Source organism: Hordeum vulgare, chromosome 5H, assembly GCF_904849725.1.
Source record: "Hordeum vulgare subsp. vulgare chromosome 5H, MorexV3_pseudomolecules_assembly, whole genome shotgun sequence".
Taxonomy (NCBI): domain Eukaryota; kingdom Viridiplantae; phylum Streptophyta; class Magnoliopsida; order Poales; family Poaceae; genus Hordeum; species Hordeum vulgare.
This window is the reverse complement of record NC_058522.1, coordinates 536,781,434-536,794,303: the sequence shown is the minus strand read 5'-3', so window position 1 is coordinate 536,794,303 and position 12,870 is coordinate 536,781,434. Positions and strand designations below refer to the sequence as shown.

The 12,870-nt window shown below is 48.8% G+C and overlaps 1 protein-coding gene across 1 annotated transcript; it reads left to right on the top strand.

Annotated features, from left to right (window-relative positions):
• Positions 1-2,689: 2,689 nt before the first annotated feature.
• LOC123398552 lies at positions 2,690-4,374 on the top strand. The gene has a single exon (XM_045093010.1). The coding sequence runs from the start codon at positions 2,920-2,922 to the stop codon at positions 4,219-4,221; it is 1,302 nt and encodes a 433-aa protein (XP_044948945.1). The 5' UTR covers positions 2,690-2,919; the 3' UTR covers positions 4,222-4,374.
• The last annotated feature ends 8,496 nt before the right edge of the window (positions 4,375-12,870 follow it).

The window sequence follows — 12,870 nt, the reverse complement described above, 5'->3', positions numbered from 1 at the left end:
GTTTTTTTATCAATCAACTCCCACTTTTGGCTATGTTGAAGCAATTTCCAACAATGCTTAGGCGTTCACCTCCTGACGAGAACTCCCCCCAAGTGGTTGCACGACAAAGTTCTTCTTCAGAACCTCGTCATGCGCCTCTATCACCTGGAGAATGTCGATCAGCTCTGAATACCTCGTGTAGTTCCCCTGACGATAGTTTCGTGAGGACTGGACCGCGTCAGGATGGAATGTGGATAGGGTTTTCTTAATCTTCTAACTGCCGGTAACCTTAGTACCACACAGCTGAAGAGTTGTACAAATCCGGTGCAGCGCCGAATTGGACTCCTCAATCGTCTTGAAGTCTGCGAACCTCAGACGGATCCACTCCGCCTCTGCACATGGCTTGACGGTGTACTTCACCCTTTCAAACTGCTGCTTAAGTGCGGTTGAAAGGCCAAAAGCACTCCGCTCAACCATATACTCGTCTTTCAGAGTTGGGCAGAGGTGATGACGGAGGAAATTCAGAGCTTTGGCATTTTCTGGTGCGAACTTGGGGTCAGTGGGGGCCAGGAGGGTCCCCTTACCGATCGCCCTTAGAAGGTTATTGCCCTCGAACCAGGTCTCGCAGTCCGAAGACCACGTCACGTAGTTTAGCCTTGTTTGGGCCAACTCAGGAAACTCCTTGTTGACGATTCCGACCATCTGCAATTTATGTAAAAATAATGAGATTACAACAGGTAATCTTTTACATAAATGCGATGTAGATAAACTTAGTCAATAAAAATGACGTTTCATTATTTAATACATTTTATTAAATGATTTATCTAATGATTAAAAGTGTTAAACAATTAATCTATAGCAGTAAAAACATATAATAAAATCATGTTGAATGAGATAGCATGTTTAAGCGCATCTAGTACATACAAAACTAGGCTAAAAATAAATTTCGAAGGTATTTTAAGCCTAAAGTACGTTTTTTAAAGAAAAAACTGACTGGTCCAATGCCCAAGAGGAGCTGCCAGCCCGGTGCACGCATTTTTTTTAGAGCCAGGAGGGCCCAAAACGAAAAACGTGGTTGAGGCCCAGCCGGCCGGCCTAGGCTCTGGGCAACGCTAGGGTTTCCCCTAGGGCCGTCAGCATGGAGGCGCGGTGGCCCGGGGCGGCCGAGGCCAGCGACCAGGGCGAGCGGCTGCGGGCAACCGACGCGAGCGAGGCGGGCGGCCAGCGCGAGCGGCGGGCTAGGCCAGGCCAGCGGCTGGCTCCGCCAGGCGGCTGGCGCAAGCGGCGGGCTCGGCCAGGCCAGCGGCCGACTCGAGAAGCTCATGGCGGCGTAAGGGGCGCTGCGGCCGGCCCGAGGCGAGCGGGGCTCATCCGGAGCTTGCGGCGAGCACGACGACGCAAGGGGTGCTGCGGCCGGGCTGAGGCCAGCGGGGCTCAGCCGGAGCACGCGACGAGCGCGGCGGCGCAAGGGGGCAGCTTGCGAGGATCGGCGGCGTAGCGGGCGACGAGGCGCGGCAGCACGCCGCGGTCATGGCCAGCAGGGCCACGGTGACGAGGGCGACACTCTAGCAGCTCGAGAAAACAGATCGTGCGTCAACGGGATGTCACAACGCGTGTACATCCGGTACATCGCGGCGGTGTCGTGCTCATGTGGAGTAAGTGTAATCACCATCTCCCTAGGGTGTAGTCAACAAGTCTCTCTTGAATCAAGAACATCGACATTGATCGGCGACATGTTCGTCGGCGAGTTCTTGAGAGAGAAATCCACATCATAGGTAGATTAAATTCGAAAAATAAACTAAGCCCAAAAACAAAAACGTCATAACATGATGAATCCATTTTTACAAAGAGAAGGGTCGGATCTTATCAATACCTCCGTGTGATCCACGAGAGCCTGCTTGATGCAGGCTTGACGCGGGCTCGATGAAGAGTTCGTGGAGCGTGCTGATAACGTGTCCGCAACTCCTGCCAACGAATCCGGTCCAAGATTGCGGAACGTAGCAACGTCGTTGACAATCACACAAGAAGTCAAAAAAACAAAAAAAATATTTTTTTTTTATTAATGATGATCTCTATTAGAATGATTATCTCCTCTATTTATATAAGAGTATAGGGTTAAGGAATAAATACCCAACAAAAAGAGGGGAAGCCACGGGCTGGGCCGAGTTACCCAACATATCTCTTGCAGGAGATCGACCAAGAGGGGTTCCGGATTTGTGGTCAACATGGTCAACGCGTGTTTCCTCTACTAGTCCATGCAGGTTACTCGTGAGATGGTTTCCCACATTCTTCACCTTTTTGTCGTCGTGAGATCCTCGGAGTCACTTTTCGTGCCATCGGGCACGACTCGTACTGTACAGCAATTGGAGACGCTAATTAATAATTATAACAACAACAAAAAATACAAAAGAAATGCTAATTAAGGAACTGTAAGTAATACGACAATGTATTGGCGATTTTTATGCAAGCTGATCGATAAAATCGGGGAGGTTAACCGATTTCGTATAATATCAGCAGCAGATGCCACGGCTAATTCGATTTTAAAACCCCCGTCTTGTTCCTCCCAGTCTCCCCGGATGCCACGGCAAGTCCAAAACCCAGCCATGGCGACGCACCGTTGCGCTGCGCAGCTTTGCCCTACGCCGTAGATAAGATAAGATAGACATACTCCTATATACTACTACAGTATATAATATGGAAAGGAAATTACCAACACGACTTGCGCATTGACTCGTGGGTCGCGTCAGCCAAGTCGCGCACCGAGAAGAAGCCGGTCGATTCCTCTCCCCGGCGGATGCCTTCGCCGCGACGAAAAGCGAAGCTGCGAACTTGCCACGAAGCCGCACGCGTTGGTCTCGATCTGCCCTGCTCGTAACATCCGCCGCGGAGGAGCACAAGACACGGCAGCGCGCGCGGGCACCGGCCGTCTGCTGTCCAGCCATGCACTCCGGCGACGCGTCGACCAGCGATGACCTGCGGGCGCGCCGGCAGCCGTCGAGGCGCCGGCTGCGGAGCCGCGTGAACGCCGTCCGGGCGGCGCCGCTCTCCGACGTGCTGCGCGAGCACGCCCTGGTGCACCTCCCGCCGGCGGCCGCCGCGCGCCTCCGCCTCGTGCACCCGTCCTGGGAGCGCCGGCTCGCGTCCCCGCTCTTCGCTGTGGCGCACGCGGCCGCCCCTCGCCGGATGTCGGGGATCTTCGTCCCCTCGGTCGGGTTCCTCCCGTTCGACGGGTCCGACGATGCTGTGCCGTCCCCGACGCTCGCCTTCGCCCCGGCCTCGGAGGAGGTCACCGTGCTTTCGTCGTCGCACGGGGTCGCGTGCTGCTACTCGCCCGCCGACGACGCCTTCTTCGTGTGCAACCCGGCCACCGCGTCCTGGGCGCCCGTCCCGCCCCCGCCGTGCCGGACCTGGCCGCGCCCCACGATCGTCGTCCTCTTCGACGCGACGCCGTACAATTTCCGCGGCGACTACGCGCTCGTCTGCGCCGCCGAGTGCGCGCCGGGCTCCGGCGCATACTGCTTCCTGGTGTTCACGTCCGGGACGGGCGCGTGGCGGGCCACCGACGCGGTCGTGCCAGCCGAAGGGCTCGTCGCTGCGTCGGGCGTGGCGGCCGGCCAGACGGCGTGGTGGCGGACGAGCGTCGGCACTGCGGTCGGGTACAGCCTGCTGACCGGGCGCGTCGAGATGGTGCTCTGCCCCGGCGACAGCGGCATGTGGGAGATCGGCTCGGCTGCGGGCAAGCTCCACTGCGCCGTGCGTGATGGCAACAGCGTCGCCGTGTTCCGGCTTCACGAGGATGGGAGCTGGGAGGAGGCCGGCTTGAGAGTGTCTGTCGCGGAGCTGCTGCCACGTCGGCGCCTAAAGCTCCCGGGGCACGAGAACGACGACGCGAGCGGGCATGAGCTGGTCGCTCAGTCTTCCTTCATCGTGGAGAGGGCGGTGGTGCGGCTGGACGACGGCGTGCGGCTCCTGGGGTTCCAGGGCGCGGAGCTGGAGGTGGTGGCGCTGGCCGGCAGGCGGCTGGTGGCGTTCGACGTGGGGACGCGGCGGCGGCGCGAGGTCAGGGTGCCGGTGGCTGAAGAGGAGGAAGAAGAAGAGGAAGAGGAGGAGAAACCGTGGGACGGCGCGGAGTACACCGCGCACACCAACACGCTCGCGCTGGTGGCGCCCGCCGTGCTCGCGGGCGAGCCGATAATCGTGGAGGAGGAGCGACCGGACGCCGGAGAGGTCGCGTTTTCTTGACTGGATTTTGGTTGCACGGAAAAAGGTCATTTTAAACCTTGAATTTGTAATGAACGGGTGGAATGAACCCCAAGTCGAAATTCCGGTCGATCGTCTCTCGAATTATGTAATCCTGATCGGCCGTCCACTTTAGTTTTTTTTTTTCATTTAAAATTTGTTGGGCCGCGCTCCTCGATGCCTGCAACGCCATCGTTGATCGCCTCCGTCGCAGCCGCCTCCTCTCTCGCCTCGCGCCCCACCTCGTCTCGTCCTCGCCCCCGTCCCCGTCCTCTCTCAGCCGCACGCCCGCCATGCTCGTCTACCGCGACGGCCACGATGAGGGGGCCGTCGCTTCCTCCCCTGCCCTGTCGACGCTCCCTTCCATCCTATTCAACGACCCGCGATGGGCGCGGCCATCAGCTCACCGCCGTCGCGCGCGTCGCCAAAGTGAAAACAGAAAGTGTTTGTGCGAATGATCTCTTTCATTGATTGATCGGAATATTTATACAAGGATTTGGGACGCAAAGCAAAAGGCGTCTGTACAAAAAGGTGCATGTACGGACGGACGCGTCCGTACGGCGTTTAGACTAATAACTGACTAATTATGTCCTAATGACGGTTCACTAATCATCGTCCAGTTTAGTCGGTTCGTAACACTCCCCCTTGTACAACGTCATCTTGAGTAATCCATTATTGAAAACTCCTTGTATATTCATCAGTCTATTCTTGAGATTCTCCCCCAAAAACCCTGTAGGAAAAAATATGAGGAGAAATGTATAGATATGTTGTTAAAACTCCTTTAAACCCAGTGGAAAAAATGATAAGGAGAAAATGATACAACATATAGTGATTATTGTCTCTTGATAATTCATATGAGAAAAACCTTCAAAGAAGGAGAAAATTATTAGTGAGTTTTAGAGAACAATAAATATGCTTTAGATACTTTCCTTCAAAAACCTTCATAGGAAAAATAGAAAGTATAGCATATGATCTTAATGAAGATATTGCCTCATTAAAAACATTATGAGAGAAAATTTTGAAGAAACTCATAATCAAAAGAGTGCAATGAGATGTGCCATGAAAAACTCCTTTAAAACCTAGTAGAAAAAATATAAGGAGAAATATGATATGGCATGCATCAATGCTTGTATTTAATTGTCTCGTTAAAAACCTTTTATGAGAAACCTGTCGGAAAAACTCATAAAGAAAAAGAGTACAATACTCATTACCTGATGATAATTAAAAGGGTTATATTTTCAGGAGATTTCTCTCCCTGAACTTTTCAAATCACGAAGTCGTCTCATACCAATTCCATGAATGTATTTCTGAAATGTTGAATTCGGTAAAGACTTTGTGAACAGATCTGCTAGATTGTCACATGATTTAGTTTGCAAAATATCAATTTCTCCATTTTTCTGTAATTCACGAGGATAGAACAATTTAGGAGAAATGTGTTTTGTGATATTGCTTTTTATATAACCCATTTGCATTTGAGCAATACAAGCTGCATTATCTTCATAAATAATAGTTGGTGATCCTAATGAACCAACACCACATGTTGTTTGAATGTGGTTAATCATCCTGCGAAGCCATACATATTCTTTTGATGCTTCAAATAATGCAATAATTTTAGAATGATTAGTGGAGGTTGCTACGAGAGTCTGTTTTGTTGACTTCCACGAAAAAGCAGTTCCACCATATAAGAATACGAAACCTGTCTGTGACCTGGCATTGTGAGGATCAGATAGATAGCCAGCGTCACCATATCCTACCATAGTCATATCTTGGTTTTTCTGATAGAATAATCCAAGATCTTTTGTGCCATGTAAATATCTAAAGATATTCTTTACTCCCGTCCAATGACGCTTTGTTGGAGCAACGCTATGTCTAGCTAGTAAATTTACCGCAAATGCAATATCAGGCCTGGTGCAATTTGCAAGGTGCATTAGCGCACCAATGGCACTGAGATATGGGAACTCAGGTCCCAATATCTCTTCGTCATTATCCTGAGGTCTAAAAGGATCTTTATTCATATCAAGGGATCTGACAACCATGGGTGTTTTGATTGGATATGATTTATCCATATCAAATTTTTCCAAAACCTTTTGAATATAGGCAAGTTGGTATACTAAAATTCCTGAGGAAAGGTGCTCAAGCTGTAAGCCTAAGCAGAATTTGGTTTTTCCCAAATCTTTCATCTCAAATTCCGCCATTAGATGATTGCGTGCTTCTTCGATATCAGGTGTACTTCCAATGATATTGAGGTCATCAACGTACACTGAGATGATGCAAAACCCATTTGAGGACTTCTTTATAAATACACAAGGGCAATCATCATTATTTGAGTAGCCTTTCTCAATAAGGAACTCACTTAGTCGGTTATACCACATTCTACCCGACTGTTTTAAGCCATATAGCGACTTCTGTAATTTTACACAATATGCGTTGCGATTTGCTTTTGGATTCGGCATTTTAAGTCCTTCAAGGACTTTCATATATATGTCCGATTTGAGTGACCCATATAAGTATGCTCTCACTACATCCATCAACTGCATAGATAAACTCATTTGTACTGCCATAGATATTAAGTATAGAAACGTTATTCCACTCATAACAGGAGAGTATGTATCATTGTAATCGATGTCGGGTCTCTGCGTGAACCCTTGTGCTACAAGCCTCGCTTTGTATCTCACCACCTCATTGTTTTCATTCCTTTTTCGAACAAAAACCCATTTTGCTCCCACAGGGAAGACATTTTGAGGAGTAGGTATTACTGAGGAAAATACCTCTCTTTGGTTGAGCGAGTGCAATTCTGCCTCAATTGCTTCCTTCCATTTAGGCCAATCAGGACGCTTGAGATATTCTTTTAGTGATGAGGATAATTTGCAAAGTGCAGTAGATGCCTCATCTATCTTGTGATTCCCAAAATTCAAATGTGAAAATAAATTGTTGTACTTGAGAATTACATATTCTAAAAAAATAAAAAATGTTGAGGCAATCATATAGAATATGTACACATAGTCTGAGACTTTATTTATTTTTAGACGATACATAGTCTAAGTATATACAAATTGCTAATACAACAGAGACAGAGTATAAACTGAGGTTCAAATACAATAATATATCACACTAAAAGAAAAAAGAAAACAAGGCTGCTATGCAATATATGTGTGTATGGACTTTTTCCTGATGGAAGTGCCAAAACATCAGCACCCTCTTTTTTTCGGATGTTGGCCTGTTGGGCCAAAACACTAGCAGCCCATTCTTTAGCACCGACACAGAGAGAAAAATAGGGGGGGTTCGGCCCTTAGCGGCGACAGGGAGGGAAAAGGGGGCCTGGCCCAGAGAACCATCGAGAGAGAGGGAGAGGATAAGAGGCGAAGCGCACACGCTAGGGTTTCCCCTCGGCGCCGCTCGTCTCTCCCGTATCCCCACTTCTCCCGCATCCCCACTCTTCCCACATCTCACTGCTCCACGATCCCCACCTCTCCACTCTTCCCCACCTCACCACGCCGGCCTCCTCTCCCCATGGCAGCAGCCGCAGCACCCGGCCACCACCGCAGTCGCGAGGCGGCCCTATTCAGAGGAGGGAGTATCCTCCCGCGGGGTAGCCGAGGAGGTTGAGGCCCGCCGGAGCCCACGAGCCGGAGCTCAGGCCGGGGCGGGTCCTCTCCAGGGCGGCGGAGGATGCGGCGGGCTTCCGGCGGTGGAGTTGCTGGTCCAGGAGCGGTCGGTGGCGTGGAAGACGAAGCCGCCCCCTCGATCTGCACGCCTGCGGCTGTGTTGAGGTCGAGGATGGGGGCAGTGGTCGCGTCCGCCGTCGCCGGAGCCATGGGCTCGGTCTTCATACCGGTGAGCCACTGCTCTTCCTCCTCCGTTGGCACCACTTCCCAATCCCCGTTCGAAATCGGGCCATAGCCAGGGGGAAGAAGTGCATCGGATCCTCGTCTGATGGAGTCGGTGTTGGAAGTTGTGCATGCAGGTTTGGAGCGGTCTCGTGTAGGCCGCGGTAGTACGGCGGCGTTGGCGGTGGAACCAGTCCAGCGTCTTCCTCGCGAAGAAACGGCGCCGACGGTCCAGCGAGAAGCCAGCCGGTAGCAGGGGCAACAAAGGCCGGCGCTGGAGGCGCCGGAGCGACCATCTCGGCGGGCACATCGTGGGTGCCCGGTCCTGCTTGCTGCACTGGCGGTGCAGGGCCGTGGCGACCACGACGGGAGCGGGCATGGCGGCGGTTCTTCCTCGCGAAGAAGGTGCGTCGAGGGCCACTGGATCCTCCAAGTCCACGACGGCGATGGGTGGCTTGGTGGTCCTGAGCGCGAGGAAAGCGACGGTGGTATGTCTCCTTCTGGATAAAGCGTGCGAAGGCAAAAGGGAGGGAAGACAAGTCTCCTGCCATTGTTCTCACCTTTCTCTTGTCTTCTCTCTGTTCTGTGATGACTCTTTTGGTAGAGACAGTGCTTGATAACGTGTAAAAGTGAAAACAGAAAGTGTTTGTGCGAATGATCTCTTTCATTGATTGATCGGAATATTTATACAAGGATTTTGGACGCAAAGCAAAAGACGTCTGTACAAAAAGATGCATGTGCGAACGGATGCGTCCGTACGGCGTTTAGATTAATAACTGATTAATTACGTCCTAATAAGGGTTCACTAATCATCGTACAGTTCAGTCAGTTTGTAACAGAAACCATGCGAGCGTCGCTCCATAATGGTGGAGGCTGACAGCGGACACCTGCATGTGTGGCATGCCACACCAGCGTCGAATACGCGGGCAATCAGGAGGACTGGCCGTATTTGCACCAATTCACAAGTTAGCAGATAAAAAAAATGTATTTTGAAAGATCTAGCAGTAAACTGCACATCAGATGCAAGTTATATGACTATCACAACCAAAAATACAAAAAACAAAAATAAGAACGGAAGGAAAAAAGAAAAAGAAAAGAAAGAGAAAAGGAAAAAACCAGAAAAGAAAAACCAAAAAGATAAATTTAAATGAAAGCAAAAAAGAACCCAAAAAAAGGAAGGAAAAAGAACAAGAAAAGAAAAAGGAAAAAAAAGCGAAAGGAAAAAAGAACCAGAAAATAAAAGCAAAAAAGATAAATTTAAATGAAAGGATAAAAGAACAAAAAACAAAAATTAAAAATAAAAACGGAAGGAAAACATAAAATGAAAGGAAAAAACAGAAAAGAAAAACAAAAAAACGAACGAAAAAACGCGCTTCCATGAACTAGGCCGGCCCAATCCCGGTCATCATGTGCCACATCGACAATCCCTGTTTGGAAAATGGCCAGAAGGTTTGATTTAGACCGGGATTGCATAGTTTAGAATACAATCGACCGGGATTTTGACTTGAGGGTTCATTCCGGTCGACCTCTACGAATTCAGGGTTTAAAAGTATGATTGAGAAAATAAACGTCTGAAACGACTGAACACTATTCGTAGTAATTCGGTTGAGAAATTGACTGTTTTTCATGATGTGCCGTACTAGTATGAGCTTACCTCGTTTTTCTGTAGAAGATTTGTTCCTCTAGTACAAACCCCCTCCGGGTACTTCCTAACGGCGTGCTTCTCTGCTTCGTCCCCTCCTTTCCGCGCTATGATCAACTACTCCTCATCACATGAGAGAATATCACATAAAACCCTAGTTTAAAAAACCGGACAATGGACCGGAAAAACCCGAAACCAACAACCTCATCGGGTTTTTGAGCTAATAAGACCGTTCTGTCGGACCACTAAACCGAGAAAATATTTTTTAATAGAAATTGAAAAAAGTGGAACTCAATCTCACGTCATGTGAGCAATACGCGAGGCCTGCCTACGGTCCTATAACCAACTCGGTTATGCTACTTTGTTGTTCACTACATGAAAATAATTTTATTAGATCATTGTTTCACACTATATTAGCACATATATTACTCAACATTTATTATATTTTTGCTTAAAAAACCGACAATCGAACCGATGAACCGGCGGTTCGACCGGTAAAAACCTGAACCGACGACCTTTCCTGTTCGATTTCTGGTTCGCTTTACAAAACTATGCATAAAACCCAAGTTCCCACACCGCCAATAACTCCTGCCGCCCAAAGCCCGTCCGCATCTGGTGGCGGTGGTCTGTCGTTCCCTGTGTAGAGCGCTCGAGCAGGGGGGCCATGTGTGGCGGTGGGTGACACAGCGTGACTTTGGCGTGCGTCTCCTTCAGGTGGTGATGGTTGGGGACGATGGGGTGGATGCACTTTGTGGCTCCCTCTTGCTGGCCTTCCCCCGAACCGGCATCTCCCTACCGTTGGCGCCCGGTGTGCGTCGGGATATTCCCATTGATCGTTGTTGGTTTCGGCTCGGAGGGGTCCGGCGGAGGTTGCTCTCTGAGGTGTGGGGCGGTGTGCTCGCCCTTCCAAGCGGCGCCACCGTCTTCTCTGGATGTGTGATGTTGCATTCTGGTAGAGCTGGCATGGGCGGCATTCCTGTCGACTTCGACTTGGCTCAGATCCGGTGGGGAGCGGCGGGGGCAAGTTGGATCATGTCAGATCTGACCTGTAGTGGCTCGGATCTGGTCATGTGTGGCGGCGGGCTGCAGTGGCCCTTCTTCCTACTCCTGCTGGCGACGACAACGCTTGCGGACGCTGTGAACCTCCTTGGAGGCGGCGTTGTCATCATGGTTGCCCCTCCAAAACTCCATGGAAATCCATGTTCCAGGTTCGCGTGGGATCGGATGATGGTGTGTGTTTGGCGGCGGTGGTGGTATGGACAATTTGGGGTCGATGGTGGGGTGTGTGTTGTTGGTGAGGAGTGGTGCTCTGTCTGCGAGATCTTGGCGCAGCCATACGTCGAAATGGGTCTGATTTTCATCCAATGCCAGGTTAGCCGAGTTGTTGTCCTACTCAACAGATGACCTCGTTCCCATATGACACCTCTACCTTTGCACTTGTTGGGTGGCGACTAGATGGCTAACGTTCAAGAATCTTCTCCTTGCTTGGTCAGATGAACATGTAAGTTGAGGTCTTTCTCAGATTTGTGATGGTGGTTGGTGATGATGGTGCGTCCGGCTTTGGATTGTCGAAAGACCTTCTTCTCGCTTTGTGCCTTTTCCTTGGCAGGTCTTTCAAGGGTTCAGTTGTGTGTGTTGGTGCGCACGCGGGCGGCTGTGTCTCTTCTCTTGTTTCTCACCGTGTACTCCGTTTTACTTGAACCTATCTTGTATGAAGCCGCGAGGCTTCTAGAAAAAATTGATTGAATATATTCAGGTGCAGTTCGCCCCCCCCCTAAAAATCTAAGTTTTCAAAAGAACTTCACGAAAACGTTGTCTAGAAGTTTCAAACAAGTTTGCTAAAAACAGAAAATTAAGAGGGTGATGTTCTATTGCCATGCGAAACTTCATGTCCAAACATATTACACAAGCTATGAAAAAGAACAAATTCAACATTGAATAGTGATATTTATTGTTCGACACAATGCAATGATCATTTTGTTTATTTAACCTCATAAATGTCATAAATGGTAATGCATTTGAACGTGAAAATTTTACATGCTAATACAACATCACACTTAACATCTCATATTTTCAAAACTTCAAAGCATCATTTTCACACGGTTTTCATCAAAACTATGTGCCCATGTGATAGTTTCTCCTCATCATACTTCACTCCTCGTAGCTAAACAATCTTGTAGTCTTGTAGAGTAGTACATGAGATGGGCGTTTTGGCACCGACGAGCGTATGCGCCTGGTTTTAAAATGTGTTTTAAATGTATTTTGGAATGTCACAAAATTCTGTCAATATGTTTCACGCGTACGCCTTGACATTGTATGTACTCACAAAGTCATTTCGCTAAGAACCGATAATTTGTGTGTCAAGCGTGAAAAAGACAAATTTCGGTGTTAAAAAAGGCTTTTCACAAGACATTTTTTTACACGGGCCACAAAAATGTGAGTCCATACATGATTTTTAGGGTAGTCCATACATTATTTGGTATGTCAGGTTCCCACACTTTTCCCAATTTCTCAATTGTTCTATTTTTGTTATTTTTCCACTGAATTGTTCTATTTGAGTTGAAAGCCCATTTTTAACACAGAAGAAAAAACTAGCTCTTCACAACGATATGTGTCAGGTGGGGGTTGAGGGGTTCTTGGTGGCAGCACATTGACCTAAAGTATCGATCGTGTTGTTTAGCATAGAATCCAGGATCAAACTATTAATGTTCAGCATGTCAGTACGACACGTATGCTTGCGGATTCGCTCACTAAAGGCTTACCACCCAATATATTTCGTGAGCATGTAGCCGGCATAGGATTATTGGAAGCCTCTTGATTCTGCAATTATGGGACCACTAATATAACCACTCTCCATTAACTGATATACATTCCACTTTGAAATAGGATGTGTGCTATGAGTATGTCGGTTCAATGGCATTTCATTTGTGGTTGTAACACCTTACTCTGGTATATCATTCCTATGAAGAATGGACAAAAGTTATTGAGCCCAAGGGGAAGAATGTTGGCATTTGATCTAAGGCCCAACGGGCTGTAGAGAAATTGTGAGGAAATTGACTACTTGTTATTAACTTCATGATCGGATAGGAGCCCCGACTATGTGGGTAGCATTATCAAAAGAAGGAAATTCACAATGCTTTTAAGTTTTCTATTTTTGTTAGCCTTGGTATGGATTAAGGTACC

Coding starts and splice junctions, on each gene's coding strand:
- LOC123398552 (XM_045093010.1), top strand. CDS start 2,920: ATGCACTCCGGCGACGCGTCGACCAGCGATGACCTGCGGGCGCGCCGG.